Genomic DNA, 15,424 nt, shown 5'->3' with positions numbered 1-15,424 from the left:
TCAGAGGATCTCTTTACCTTGGCGCCTTCCCTGACCCGAAAGAAGCATTCACGAGATGGCGCGTTCGATGGGACTGGAAAATCTGCTGCTAATGATGAGAATGGAAAGGACTGGCGAAAACCAGATCGCCGCAACATGAAGAACACTGCAATATGGTAGTATCCGAACGAAAGGAACTGATACAGAATAGAACTCTATTGTACAGAGGCGTATACCAAAAAATGATATTTCTGGCGGAGGCGGAAACTGCCGAAGCGGAGTTTCCGCGGCTGCAGAACCAGTTGAGACTTGCCATACGCTTCACCGCCTTCGGAGATGGCAGAATCAATCACATTTTTGTTCTAAATTTCATCGCCGCAGTACAGCGAGATGAACACAGCAAGCCGTGAATGGCATGAACTGTTTCTCTTCACTGATTCACAGTGACTGAATGAGCCTTACTGAGATCTGTACTATTTTGCAGCCCTAATTGTTATTCCACTGTAGACACATCTTATACCCACAACATGGCAATTTCCGATTCTCTGAATCGGCGCATACGAGCACGTCCGGATGAAGATGACGATGTCTACTCGACAGTCTCCACATCAGATGAAATGGAGGAAGAGTCAGGCGAAGAATTAGCTTCTGATGACGAGCTTGAGGACGCCGGGTCTTCTATGGAAGATGACGAGGACGACAGTGATGTTGATGAAGAGGATGAAGATGAGGACGCCAATAAGGTTTGTCTTGTCGGAGATTGAAATTCCAGCAGGTTAGGCTAACTATCGTCCAGTCCGATACCGCCGATGAGAGGGAAGTGGTTCAGGCAGAGTTCAGCCAGATATCTTTTGGCGCTCTCGCAAAAGCGCAAGAAACGATCGGAAAGTCGCTCGGAAAGCGCAAGCGCTCCGACTCGAGCGCCAAAGCAGCAACGTCTGACAACACCGTCTCTGCTCTCGATGACATCCGCGCTCGACTTCGCGAAGCACGCGAAAAACGAGGCGAGTCTTCCAAGTCAAAAGAGAAACCAAAGCGTTCTTCCAAGCACGCGCCGACCGTTCAGTCCACCAAGCATGCGGTCTCTCGCAAACGCGTCGTCGTGGAACAGACCAATGTCCCCAAACCACGAGACCCGCGCTTTGACCCGGCCATTATGAGCCGCAGTGGCTCCAAGCACAGTACCACCGCAATCAACCAGGCGTATGCCTTCCTGGACGAGTATCGGGCATCGGAGATCAAGCAGATGAAGGAGCAACTGGCACGGACCAAGGATCCGGCTCAGAAGGAGGAGCTCAAGCGCGCCATCACATCGGCGACGGATCGACAGCGGGCTCTGGAGAACAAGAGGCGCGAGCAAGAAGTGCTCGCCGAGCACAGGAGACGGGAGCGCCAGTTGCTGCGCGAGGGGAAGAAGAGCAAGCCGTATTTCCTAAAGAGATCGGAAATCAAGCGGCAGGTGCTGAAGAAGAAATACGAGTCCATGGGAGCGAAAGAACGGGCCAAGGCGTTGGAAAGACGGAGAAAGAAGCTTGCTGCGAAGGAGAGGAAAGAGATGCCCTGGGGGCGGAGATCATTACAAGAGACCAGCGGAGGAGATGGTGGTGGAGCCAAGCCGAAGAAAGGTGGTCGATAGAAACAATAATGATAATAATGGATACCCTTTCTCTCTTCGACTTTTAATGACCCAGCTATACAATATTAGAAACTTTCTTTTCTTCTTCTTTCTTACGGAAGGAACAGGTATTGTCCCGTTGAGCATTGAATGAAGCGTAAAAGTTGACACAGATCTCAAGAATTTGATTTGATTCCTCCTTCCTATGTCCGTGCCCAAGTAGCATCCGGTAGATAGCTACACATCACAATTTCCCCAACAGATCTAGCCCTCTGTCCAAAAAATCAACCTTTTGAATGAGTTCCGCATTGTTGTTCAATCAGAAGAGAAGGGGAAATTCGCAAACAGAACTTCGTCCCAAAGAATACAGCGCGCCGTATAAAGCGATGAGGGAATCAAGAAAAACCCAGACCAGATACCAGTAAACAGAGCAGAACGGGAGGGGGGAAGAAAAACGAAAACAAAAGAAAAGGGGAAAGGAAGGAAATAACTTATGTTCGGGAAGCAAAATGATAATCAAAGAGCTTCCAGAAAAGAAAGGAGAGAAAGAAAAGAGAATCAATGATCAATGTGGGAATAAATTTAGACCCAAGACCGAACAGTGTCCAGTTCGCCATCCCAAGAGTAAAAAAAAATTCATGCTTCGTATAGATGTTCGTCGTGCAGAGAGCCGCAACTCAGTTCTGCACTTCAAGATATCATGCACCACGAATAACCAAAGCCATCAAACCCATCGTTAAAATGCAAAAACCAACCACAACGGTCCACTCTCAGGTATCAATTGAGGCTCATTAATAGAAACCATAGCCGATGATTTCTCTCACCGTTTCTGATGGAGATATCTTCGGCATTTTATGTATAGAAAAAGGGGAAAAAAAAGACATGCTCGAGTTGTTGAACTGTCCACTTCCTATTCAGGAAGCAGGGGTGGAATTATTTCTCAATTGAAGAGACAAGAGCAATGGACGGGCAGTCCGTTTATGAGTGGAAAAGATCCCATGCTCGAGAGCACAAAGCTAGGAATTCTTCCTTCTTTCTTCTTTGGGTCTCGGGAGAGTCTCTTCCAGCTCCAAACGGACCGTAAGACGGAACGGCGGGTCCGGGGCCATTCCGGTAGCGCATATCTGGGCCAGTCCCCAGCGGCGGGCTTCCATTGTCCTGTTCATATTCGCTCCTGGTGCGGCGACGCGAGGTTCCCTGGGCAGCATGTGGAAGCGATTGAGACTGCGCTTGGGAGCTCGCGGTCGGAGCAACTCCGGGATGGTGCTGGGCACCCTCCGCTCCGTTGGCGCGCGGTGACGGCGGGGTGGTTGGTTGCTGACGACCGCTGTAATGAACGATTCGGGGCAGCAGCTCCTCCCGGCCGCCGGAGAGCTCGTGCACGGCTTCCTCGGCAGATCGATACTCGCGGGGCCGCTGAGGACCCGCTTGCGAGGAATTTCCTGGTGAGGAAGAGAAGGGGGGCAGGTTGCTGGACTGGGACGGATTGGCACCAGAAGTAGCCGGGAACAAACCGTTGCGGGTCACATCGCGCTCTCGGTCTCGAGAAGCTAGGTCCGAGCCGAAGACATCGGAGATTGGCGGAAGACGATTGTTCGTTTGAGTGGCAGGCACATGGTGGATATGGGATGTCGAGGCGAGGTTGGCGGGTTGATTTACGACATGACGGGTGAGCGGCTGCGGCTCATGACGGCCCGTGAAGGTCTGATTGAGAGGAGCGGAATGGATGACTCTCTCGTTGGCGAATTGGGAGGCGGATGGAGGCACAATCGAAAGACCGGGCGGGGGTCGCTTCTTGGAACTCCGGGAGGAACCAAAAAGATTGGACTCGGAGGGTTTTGAGCCATCGGGTCCGTCGCCTTTGGCAGTCTTCTGCAACCTGGCCTCAATGATCGACCTCTGCTGTTCGCGGACGGTCACACTCTTCTGCACTTGCTCCTGGCGCACCGGATCCTGCGTCTGAAAACCGGGAGACAGGCATGCCAAGCCCACTTCCTGCATGCTCTCCCGGGCGGTCAATGGGGCCCCAGGAGGACGCACTGACAGACCACTGGCGCTGGCGCTGGTAGTGGTGGGGGCGCTCGCAGCGGAGAGATCGAGTTTGCGAGGGCGGTGTCTGGATTGCGAGTTGATACTCGGGGAGGAAGGGGGTTCCTTCTTGACGACGATCTTGGGCGCCGTGCTGCCGTGCGTTCTGGGGTTTGTCAGTATATAAAGCCAATTTGAATCCGGTGGACAACCGGAGCAAGTGACCACCTACGAAGGAGGCGTTCGTTTCCCATCTGGCGTCGTTTTCCCACCCGACCCTTCCTGGGAACTGGACGACATTTTGGGTGGTGTTGAAGCCGCAGGAGCGGCTGTGGACGGTGAGGGAGCCAAGGTCGGGTAGTTTTTCGGACTCGGGGCCCGATCGGCGTGCGGTGTTGTCAAAGGAGCTGCTGTCGCAGGAGCGACGGCAGTAGACATGCTGGCGGAGAGGGTTTGCGACGCCGTCGAGTCGGAGCGAGGACGGTATCGTCAAGCGGTTGTGCAGGCCGTCGACAGACAAAAGGGAGCACCAGTCAGTAACGGTGCACCCAGCGTCACTTATCAAGAGAGCGACACAACCGGGTCTCAATCGGCCCAAGGCGCACTGGAGAATTGACAGGAACCAGAATTCGACGGCAGCTAGACGCCGAGTACTGCCTTGCGCAGTCAAAGAGAGACGGTGCTCTCCGGGACGGAGGTGATATAGGGCCGGAAGTGGACTTGCACAACTGGCTTGTCAGGGCTGCTACTACTGGTAAAGCCTGCGGCGGCGGCTACGTCTCAGGCTGAGTGGAGCGGCCAGGCCGGTAGTGGGCAGCTGGCTATTTCAGCGCGCAACGGCCCCGTACTATTGGAGGGGCTGAAAGAGACAACGCACTCAAGCGGAAGGGGGGGGGGGGGGGGGAGAAGGGCGAACAGGGTCGAGAGCCGCTGGCGGCGGTTAGGACGATCGGCTGGGCGGCAGAGTGGCAGGTGATTCGACTCGACTGAGCTGGCCGGGACCCGGGAACAAAAACGAGAGACCTGGATCCAAAAAAAAAAAAAGTCGGGCTGGCCGCTCCCGCTCACGCCAAGTGCGGGAGAAGAGGCAGGAGAAAGTAAAGGAGAAAGAAGCAGGCTCGACCAGGAGGGGGGGAGAGGGAGAGCGAGGGCGCCGGGCGAGGAAGGGGCGACCGAGCAACAGTTAATATGATGCGCGAGCAGGCGTTTGGCCTGGCGAGCCTGGGGGCGCTCGTGGGCAGCAGCGAGCATGGCTGGGGCGCGATTGGCCGGCGGAGGAGGATTCCCACGGGGAGCTCGGGCCAGGATGCCAGGGCGGCAGGCGCAGGAGACACCGCCGTATCAGACGCGGGCCTGAGACAGCCAGCACGCCTGCTCGGGCCGGCCTGAAACATGGGCCTCCCGATCCTCTGCGCCGGATCTGCCCTACACCACTAAGTAACCCTGACACCCCCAACCAGCGAGTCCGGAGCCAAACTCACCCAGCCTGGAGCAATCCTCCAGGCCGCCGTCTGGCCCCTCGCCGTCCCACGCGCACGCAGGCTTGTGCGACCATGGTCCCCCAAGGCGGCCGTGCTTGCCAATCCCGCGCCAGGCCTGCCTTTGTCGGAGACGCTCGTGCCAAACGAGATAGCATGCAAGTGTGAGTGAGCATCGGGCGCCACGGGCAGCCCTCACCCCGCGTGGCTCCTGAAATCTCCCAGGGCGAGTCAATGCGCGGTGCTTGTCTGACTCTGGCGCTGCTTTTGTTTGCCAGCTTGCCTCTTTGGGCGCCTCCCCGGGGTCTGGGTGGGCGGTGACGAAACGACAGATTCAATAGTCTGCGCCCCCGGCGGGTCCCAGCCCCTCGCAAGCTCGATCGGGCAGCCACGATGCACCGCATCGCTCCCGCAGGCTGGCGAACCTGCGACACCAGCGTCCACACCAACCTTCGCCCTCGCGAGTCGCACCCTCGGGAAATCCCACTTGCTTCGACACTGAACGTGCCGTTGATCGATTTCCCCTCCCCCCACAGGTGATAGATAGGCCCTGGCACGATCGTGCTAGGTGTGCACGGTGCCCATCGTGACAGCCTGCACTTGGTCTGTACGGCGTACCCGTACTTAAAAAAAGGACTCTATTCCTGCTCGAGGTGGATCGAGCTCCATAGCAGTCACATCGTGACATGCCGTTCAGTTACAGTCACATCGCCACCAGCATAGGGTCCTGTCTTTACCTAGGGATGGAAGACTTCAAGACATACTATACTGTCTCGAACGGTATGCAGGATGGTTGAAGTTGTCATTCTTGAGGCAGCCGCGCTACGAACCAATCCCTCGCGCGGAAGCGGCTCCCGAAGTTCCTGACGAACTAGCAGAGCTATCAGTCGCGATGTCACTGTGAATTATTATGATGTTGTGATCATTCATTCGCTCAATTTCGTCGCTGTGGTCTAGAATCAATCAACCTGACTGTTAGCGCGATCACACATTTTTAATATTTTTTTTTCTCGCGTAGCCGCGCTACTTGCTTCATAGAGCTACCCAAGCAACTTCTACTCCATTCGAATTACTCGTAATCTGCAGTCGTTGTACTGTCGTAAGCGGGTGGAGATGCGAGTTCTACCTGTGTGCATCATTCTCCTCGCTGGCTAAAGTGACGAGAATAAACCTTGTTTCACATAAACTACTGTAATAATAATAACTAGGGATCATCCTGCAAATAATAATAAGGTCGCCGTCTCCAGAAAGCAATCAATAGTCGATTGCTATGACTCTTAGCCTCTTTGGTTGCCAACAACGATATCGGGACCAAGACCAACACACCTGTATTTGTCAGCTAGCAAAGGTCTTTTTTTAAGTAAAATTAAATTGTCATGCAGTCTTCCATGTCAAACGGTCCTTGCTCCATAAATTATCAATATCAAAGGAACCCTTGGCCCATGGGTCCAGTCACTATCAACCTGCTAAACCTTGATTTTATAGCAAACAGTAATAATAATAATAATCCCAGGGGTGCTATACGAAGTACTCCCTTAGCAAGATGCAACCCAGCCAAATGGTCAAGACGTCACTCAACCGTCACTCCTTTTCAATTCAAACTTTCAGAAAATTGACTAAATAGACGCGATCGATCCGGATCGTCATGTCACAGTAGTGCCAGTACCAAGTAAACTTTTTTTTGTTATTTGCTTGCCGTTTTGCCGTCCTAAAATAAAAAAATGGCCAATGTGATTCGCCGGGCCGGTCAACCGACTTTTTCAATAGTCGTGACGATCTCACCACCTAATATTATTAAATTGGCTCCCGATGACACGTTCCAAGCTTTGACCTGTGTTAATTATTATTATTATTATGGAGTCTACTACCCCTTTCAGTTTTTCAATCAATCGGAGCCATTATTATTATTATTATTAGTTGTCGTGTTCGGATGGACCCATCGGACCCTGGTAGCTGGGAAGGCAAGCACGTTCATTATTTCTCCACGTTTGAGTGCACGGTGCTGTCTGCTGCTGGGAATCATTTCGGAAGCGCGGGCTCCGCGAAGATCTCTAAGTGACACGTGCTGACACGCTGGCCCTTACTCCGTACTTGTTAGAGTACGGAGTATTTCGTAAAAAAAAATTCCTCCTTAACGGGTTTCAATTCGGAATTTCGGACGGGAAGCTTCCAAGGCTAATCTAATAGTCTTGGAGTGAAGCCAGCGGCCTAACTGGTTTAATTATCAGAAAAAAAAAATCGTTGACGTTACTATCGTCTAATCGCCACCGCGCAGGTCTAGGATACTACCGTCCAGTATTATTACTCTGTAGTCCGTACAGACTACAGAGTACATCCAGGATGATCAGGATTCAAGAGTAGTATGATCGCCGTCACATCACTAACTAACTAAATAATTGATTGCATCTTCAAATTGAGTCTTGACCACCAGGCGTTGTCGCGTTCCCAGTCGAAATTGGGATGTGAAAGTATGATGTGATGCACGTGGTCATAGTGATTTCCCATGGCAAATCGCTAGAAGATCAGGGCAATGATCTTCTCTCGAGAGATTTTCCGTCTTGGACGGTGACGGTGACCCCATGCAACGGACGGGCGTGCGTATGATATCATCGATATGATGACGATAATAATATACCAGAGCCGATCGACTCGACTCATTGTTGCGGTAAATATAGCCAGCTCTGAGTCAGTTGATTGACGCTGGGATCTTTGCAGTTGATTTAATCCCTCACCCATGGGCAGATCAGTATAGCTACGGAGTATACGGAGTAGTTGGGCTCGTCAAGACTAGCAAAGTACTTCGTAGCTAGACATTTTTTTTCTTCATTTGAGTTTAGTCAATGAAATGAATATTGCACGGTATATTGTGTTCAGTTTACTTCGCTATGTATTCCCCTTGAAAAAAGGTCGAATCTCAGATCACACTTCTGGTATTCGATATACCATACTCTTGCGACAGCAGTTGATGGCGGCGATATAATTGAGCTTTGTCTTCCAGAGATATTGTGTCCGCATCTCATTTGAAAGAAGGCTGTTGAGAGATACCAGTAGGAAACCATTTGTCTGTATGGTGATGTTGCTGTGGCTTCTGCTAAAAGAGATCGGTTTTCCCTGGTATACAGGCTGGTAGAATCAGAGATTCTGTTGGTTCTCCGACTATATATGAGGTCTGTGTTAGTTATTTGTACAGTGCAGGTCGGAGAGAATAGGTAGTAGCTCACACATGGTGCCTATTCCTCGTTGATATATAGCAACCTGTGGCCGATTTTCTGGATCATTGGCTGCTATACACAAGTATATTGCGTGAACAACGACGTGGCAGCCCGGTAAGACGGCACAGCCATATCGAACGAATCGATGTTAGATGACTTTCTGGGGGTGGCTTTCCATCGTCAGACCGGACGGCTACTTGAATGCCTTGGCTTCGAGATTCGCTGTCAGTTGCGGTGTGTCATACTGAAACAGCTGCTTTGCATCCATGGGACATTCGATCGTTTTGCCTCTATGCTGGGTATTTGGTTGCCAGTAATTATTTTCTTGCCATCATAGAGGGTCATGTGCTGTACGTTCCCATTCACGGTCAAGGTTGTATCTTGCCCAAAATTGTTGGGATGGTGCAAAGAGCAGCACCAGCGTTAGTCGAATCTGTAAAGAGTCGCTGATGCAATGCAAGATTCAAGATACGATATCTCTCGAGGGATATATAGTATAATACGAAGATCTTGAGGGTTTGAAGGTTGGTTATATATGCCACATTATGATCCTGTAGAGTAATATATTGAGGAAGTGGTCCAGAAGATGGAGATGTGGGGAATGAGTGTGTACAGGAGGAAAGAAAGGAGGGGCAGAGGAGAGAGAGGTTTTATATTGCACTGGGGTTCTGATGCTGTGCAGTGAATGTCTTAGTCACGAGACGCTGTACAAGCTGCGCAGTGGTGAATGACCTGGGCAATTCCTGATTGGCTGCTACAGAGATAGACGTCCCTACAGGCACCATCATCGCTCACCACGAGTAAGCAGCATGTGAGGCTCTTGGAGGTGGTTTCTACGAAGTATATATATCTAGGTGTGATACAGGATGAATCTACCCTTAGATCCTGGTCTTTATCATCATGCAAATATTGTTGCAACCGATGAAGATCTATTCAGAAATTATAGATTTGGACAGTGCCAGCGTTGTTTTACTGGAGCAAATACATTCTTTCTTGATGATTTCCCTTAGAACAGCACAAGCATTGCTTGTTGAAATAATAGCATTTCCGTTGATGGAAGTGCCAAGAGATGTTGGCAGTTGCTGTATAAATTCACGAATCGGTAATAATACAGAGTCGATTACTTGCAGGTAAATTAATTACCGTGTGCTTCTCGCTTGGGCATTTGTTGCTGCCCTTCTGAGGATGTCTCGTATTCGACGGCCATGCGCTGCGATTGGTCTCTGCTCAGCCACACCGACCGTTTCATGGAATTCCGGCAGGTGCAGGATCTGCCGCGGCCAGCCAATGGAAATGCCGGACGCGCGCTATTCTTGGCTATTCTTGGATGGGTGGCGCTCTGGCCAAATGACAAGGTGGGCTGCAAAATGAATTCTCGACCAGTCGTGTTGCCCAGTGCTCAGGGTACGCCGCGTCGACCCAATCAGACGCCGCCATGTTTGATAGAATCGGGATGGTGGAAATTAGACGGGCCCACCGGGTGTCCCTCGGGTGCTCCCTAGTCTCGTTAACAACGGCACTGTAATGGCTATATTTAGCTCCTTCATTTTTCATGAATTCTTCTGTTTTTTAGCCCTCGAATTAGAACCACAGCCTCAACGGGTTTATTATCATACTGGAATTAATCTAAGCCAGATGCTAACTCCTAGTAACTACTCTGATGAGCACTAGTAGCCTGTAGCCGTGGCGTACGGACCACTGGTCAACGCCCAGAACTCTCTTTTCTTCTGCGCACACAAAAAAAAATCAGGAGAGATGGCTGTTTCAAGGAGCGTGCATGTGTCGATGGAACGCTGCTGTTGCATCGTCTGTAATAATGCAGCGAGATGCGAACTGGCATGGAATAATGGAATGCGGCGTACGGAGTAATCCACTTCCCAGCCAGCCCTCAGTCACCGGGAAAGTAATAGTTATCAATATTCCTTCGAGTCATCCGGCAGATCTTGGATTCATGCTGCAACCGGTAACTACCTAGATCGGGCCGTAGTTAAGCTACGAGAAGGCCCAAATGATCGCGGGAGGCGCGTGGTGGGCGATCAGGGATTGAAGACAGCTGAGAGGCCAAGAATCTAAGACAGCCCCTCCCCCTGGGGCTGCCGCCTGTCTGTTTCACCAGCTCGCCCTGTGGAAGCCACTGCGAATGGGCAGGGGAAGTCTGCAGCACGCAGTGAACCAGCGGCGCATGAGGATCTATTATTATTCCTTAGAGACGTGGAGCAACGAACAGCTCTATTTTTTTTCTTATTTTTTTTTACTAATTAGGAAATTATTTTGAACGACGCAGGGGTAGTCCGTACGGAGCATAGAGAGGCTGGTACAGATTACTCCGTACTTAGTAAGGTTTCAGACGCGTCCCAAGATCCTTAGAGGCAAGCCATAAGCACTCTCTGCAAAAGTAAACTGCCTGCGACGTGAAGTCCATACTTGGTCGTCGTATTATGGTTATTTTGACGGATTCCATGTGGCCTTGACCAGAAGGCTGGTGCCGATGGCAGTCGGCATGTGAACCGTTTAAGAATCTTATTATCCTGGTTGTGCGGGTTATGACAAGTCACCCCAGCACCGCGCAGGTATGCATGGCATTTCCTGGGTCATCTGCCGGGGACCCTGTGACTTGTCTGCCCGTCCTCTGCCTGTTTCTTTTTCTCTCCCTCTTCTCTTCAGAAACTACGCTGCAAGTGCGATGTACCGTACGATAATTACCCTGGTGGATGGAGCACGGGTTGGCGTACGAGTGCTAGCCCGTAGTCGCTGGCGTGTCTGTAAATAGTCACATTATTAGCACCGAGAGCTAATAAGTGTGAGCCAAGCCACAGCAGTCGACGAGACCCCGGAGAGTGGGTGTGTAAGCCTGCGCCCCCAGCCCAGTGGGAGCGGCCGGCCAGACTCCCTAAACACGCTGCCAGCAAAACCACCGGTAACCATCCGGCCCCGGCTGCCGTACGATCTCTTTGCATTTTCTTCCCACGCTTCCCCCTCCACGCTTCCCTTCTCCCTTCCATCACCGTTTTCTCGTCCAGCGAGGAGCCTCCATATTCTTTTATCCTATTCTTCATCACAGGTCAACGACAACACGTGTCAGAGTCGGTTGCTGGACTCTGCGGTTCGGGTCGTCAACTTTCAGCCCTGGAGGCTTCCCTCGTTACGCTGCGCCTTCGTGTCTCAGCTGACTCCTGTTGAGCCTTTCTCCTTCGCTCGTTATAACTGGCATCTGATCCACTACATTCATCGTGCTACGTTCGTATCTTTACCGTTCCCGTCTCCTTTAACACGCGTCCAGGATTCGGCAGAGTCCTCTCGACAACATGTCCTACCAGGGCTCCCATTCGCCGTACGAAGAGAGCCATCGCCTCAATGACATGTCTAATTCGAACGTACGGCTGATTGAGATCCTGATCTTTGCTTCGAACCATGCTGACAACTTGTCTGTTTTCCTCCACAGTATGGCCGGGACCGGGAAGAAGATGAAGCGTCCAGATCGCTGCTGAACCAGGGCCAGGGACCGTTCGACGATCCCCACAGCCGCTCGCAGTCTCCTCGTCCTGTGTCCAGGTACAGCCTGACCGAATCCTACGCGACGGATCCCTCCGCTCCCCCATACCATGACCCTTACAACACCACCGGTTCGACGTATTCCGGGAACACCATGGAAAACCCGGCTACCGCCTTTGGCGTCCCGGGCCGCGTGGCATCGCCCTACGCACGGAGCGAGACCTCATCCACCGAGGCCTGGCGCCAGAGACAAGCTCCGGGTGGTGGGGGGAATCTGCGTCGCTATGCCACCAGAAAGGTCAAGCTGGTCCAGGGCTCCGTCCTGAGTGTCGACTATCCCGTTCCCAGTGCGATCCAGAACGCCATCCAGGCCAAGTACCGCAACGATCTGGAGGGAGGGAGTGAAGAGTTCACCCACATGCGCTGTAGGTCTATACATGTCGATATTTGTCCCGGTTGCTGACCGATCCTTGAAGATACCGCGGCCACCTGCGATCCTAACGAATTCACGCTGCACAATGGATACAACCTCCGACCTGCCATGTACAACCGTCACACGGAGCTCCTCATTGCTATCACCTACTATAATGAAGACAAGATGCTGACCTCTCGAACCTTGCACGGTGTCATGCAGAACATCCGCGACATTGTCAATCTGAAGAAATCCGAGTTCTGGAACAAGGGTGGGCCCGCATGGCAGAAGATCGTCGTGTGTCTGGTCTTCGACGGTATCGATCCGTGTGACAAGGACACTTTGGATGTCCTCGCCACTATTGGCGTCTACCAGGATGGTGTCATGAAGCGCGACGTCGACGGCAAAGAGACGGTCGCCCACATTGTCAGTAGCTTTCCTCCCAATCGGTCGGTCTTGTAACAAGACCCCCCTGGCTAACTTAGGATGCATGCAGTTCGAGTACACCACTCAGCTGTCGGTGACTCCCAGCCAGCAGTTGATTCGTCCAACCGATGACGGACCCAGCACCTTGCCCCCGGTCCAGATGATGTTCTGTTTGAAGCAAAAGAACAGCAAGAAGATCAACTCCCACCGATGGCTCTTCAACGCCTTTGGCCGAATTCTCAACCCCGAGGTGTGTATCCTGCTCGATGCCGGTACCAAGCCGGGTCCCAAGTCTCTGCTGGCTCTGTGGGAAGCATTCTACAACGACAAGGACCTGGGCGGTGCTTGTGGTGAGATCCACGCCATGTTGGGTAAAGGATGGAAGAATTTGATCAACCCCTTGGTCGCGGCGCAGAACTTCGAGTATAAGATAAGTAACATTCTGGACAAGCCGCTGGAGAGTGCCTTCGGGTATGTCAGTGTGTTGCCTGGTGCCTTCTCGGCCTACCGATTCCGCGCCATCATGGGTCGACCCTTGGAGCAGTATTTCCACGGTGACCACACCCTGTCGAAACAGCTGGGAAAGAAGGGTATTGAAGGCATGAACATCTTCAAGAAGAACATGTTCTTGGCCGAGGACCGTATTCTGTGTTTCGAATTGGTCGCCAAGGCCGGCTCCAAGTGGCATCTGTCCTACGTCAAGGCGTCCAAGGCCGAAACCGATGTGCCCGAAGGTGCCCCCGAATTCATCTCGCAGCGTCGTCGATGGCTGAACGGTTCGTTTGCCGCCAGTATCTATTCGCTCATGCACTTTGGGCGGATGTACAAGAGTGGCCACAATATCGTTCGCATGTTCTTCTTCCATATTCAGATGCTGTACAACACCTTCCAACTGATCCTGACCTGGTTTGCTCTCGGTAAGATGACCTGATCATCATGTGGTCCTAGGAAATGCTGCTAACCATCGTCGTAGCGTCTTACTGGCTTACTACGTCGGTCATTATGGATCTGGTCGGCACCCCTGGGACTTCCAACAACAACAGGGCTTGGCCCTTCGGCAACACGGCCACTCCTATCATTAATACCATTATTAAATACATGTATTTGGGATTCCTTCTGCTTCAGTTCATTTTGGCCTTGGGTAATCGTCCCAAAGGGTAAGCTACCAACTGTGATTTTTTGTCTCCTGCGCTTTCGATATATGCTAATGCGGATCACAGTTCGAAACATTCCTACATCATGTCTTTCTGCTTCTTCGGTATCGTCCAATTGTATATCGTCTTTCTGTCCATGTATCTGGTCGTGCACGCCTTCAGCGGATCTGCTCCAATGGATTTCGACACCAGCCACGGCGTCGGCGGATTCCTCAGCTCGTTCTTCTCGTCCTCTGGAGCCGGTATCATCATCATCGCGTTGGCGGCCACCTTCGGTCTTTACTTCGTGGCTTCTTTCATGTACATGGACCCGTGGCACATGTTCACCTCGTTCCCGGCCTATCTTTTGATCATGTCGTCCTACATCAACATTCTCAACGTGTATGCCTTCAGCAACTGGCACGATGTCTCCTGGGGTACCAAGGGTTCCGACAAGGCCGACGCTCTTCCCTCCGCGCAGACCAAGAAGGAAGCCGACGGCAAGGGTGCGGTGATTGAGGAAATCGACAAGCCTCAGGCCGATATCGACAGTCAGTTCGAGGCGACCGTGAAGCGCGCGTTGACTCCCTTCGTGCCCCCGGAGGAAAAGGAGGAACGCACTCTTGAAGACTCGTACAAGAGCTTCCGTACCAAGCTCGTGACGTTTTGGATCTTCAGTAATGCTCTCTTGTCGGTGTGTATTACTAGCGAGTCCGTGGATAAGTTTGGTTTTACTGTAAGTTCCCTCTTTTTTTTCCCTTAAGATCCCACGCAACCGAACTGACCAATTTTCCTCCAGTCTCAAGCCACGACCCGTACCTCGCACTTCTTCCAGACTCTGCTGTGGGCCACAGCGGTTCTGGCGCTCATTCGATTCACCGGTGCATGCTGGTTCTTGGCTAAGTCTGGTATTATGTGCTGCTTTGCCCGGCGGTGAACAAGGATGTGCAAGCAAAGCTGGCAGCTGGCTGTGGAGGGCGGTGGCTCCATCGGCATTGTTTTTGCGGAAAAAAGGCGTATTTAATTTTTTTCCCCCCCTTTTTTGACTATGTAGTCTATTGTAGATTCCCTTGCGCGATGTTTAGCTTCAGGTGATTTTCTTTGTGTTTTTGTTGATTGATTATTAGTTGATATTGGCGAAGCAAGATGCGATCGATGTACGCTACAGATTCCATAGTCCTGGAGCGTGGGTGAGATAATGGCGCTAGAGATTGGAATGATTTAGAAGATGAACCTTCTTCATTTTTTTTAATTGCATATTTCATGCAGTACATTTCGTACTCCGTAGACTGTCCATTCACCACATCGGGAGGTATCCTTGCGGCAGCTGTGGCGCCTGGCTCGGGGAGTTCTTTGTTGGTCCGCGGATCAGTCAGCAATGTGGATAAGATCGTTATCGGTCCAAACAACTTGCCGCCGACGTTTCTTGCCATACAGCTGTTCCCTGCCCAAGTCTGGAAACCCCTTTTCCTTTCGAGACCAGAAGGCTCTGCAACCCGGTCAAGGCTGATTTTCTTATTTTCTCTCTCTCGGGCCCCGTGACGAACTGTCCTTGCCACGCAATCAGAGAGGATTTCCTATCGCGTGCCCCGATAACCCCACAGCGTTCTTCTGCTCAACTTCCCCGCCGACGCAGACATCACGCTGAC

General features: G+C 51.8%; 3 protein-coding genes across 3 annotated transcripts; 2 read left to right on the top strand and 1 right to left on the bottom strand.

Moving 5' to 3' along the window:
- Positions 1-506: 506 nt before the first annotated feature.
- T310_2691 (rRNA biogenesis protein rrp36) lies at positions 507-1,615 on the top strand (the record flags this gene model as incomplete). Its single annotated transcript, XM_013474424.1, has 2 exons — positions 507-722; positions 776-1,615. 2 exons carry the CDS (start codon positions 507-509, stop codon positions 1,613-1,615), a joined length of 1,056 nt encoding a protein of 351 aa, XP_013329878.1.
- A 957-nt stretch (positions 1,616-2,572) lies between these two features.
- Positions 2,573-4,060, bottom strand: T310_2690 (uncharacterized protein; the record flags this gene model as incomplete). The annotated part of the gene is made up of 2 exons (XM_013474423.1): positions 2,573-3,788; positions 3,855-4,060. The coding sequence occupies 2 exons, from the start codon at positions 4,058-4,060 to the stop codon at positions 2,573-2,575; spliced, it is 1,422 nt and encodes a 473-aa protein (XP_013329877.1).
- Positions 4,061-11,617: 7,557 nt separating this feature from the next.
- On the top strand, positions 11,618-14,712 carry T310_2689 (Chitin synthase; the record flags this gene model as incomplete). The annotated part of the gene is made up of 7 exons (XM_013474422.1): positions 11,618-11,686; positions 11,755-12,229; positions 12,281-12,642; positions 12,713-13,559; positions 13,616-13,799; positions 13,863-14,511; positions 14,575-14,712. 7 exons carry the CDS (start codon positions 11,618-11,620, stop codon positions 14,710-14,712), a joined length of 2,724 nt encoding a protein of 907 aa, XP_013329876.1.
- Positions 14,713-15,424: the final 712 nt, after the last annotated feature.

The sequence above is a fragment of the Rasamsonia emersonii genome (genome assembly GCF_000968595.1).
Source record: "Rasamsonia emersonii CBS 393.64 chromosome Unknown ctg1118621760036, whole genome shotgun sequence".
In the NCBI taxonomy this organism is placed as follows: domain Eukaryota; kingdom Fungi; phylum Ascomycota; class Eurotiomycetes; order Eurotiales; family Trichocomaceae; genus Rasamsonia; species Rasamsonia emersonii.
The sequence above is the reverse complement of the archived record's forward strand: the minus strand, read 5'-3'. Positions and strand labels throughout refer to the sequence as shown.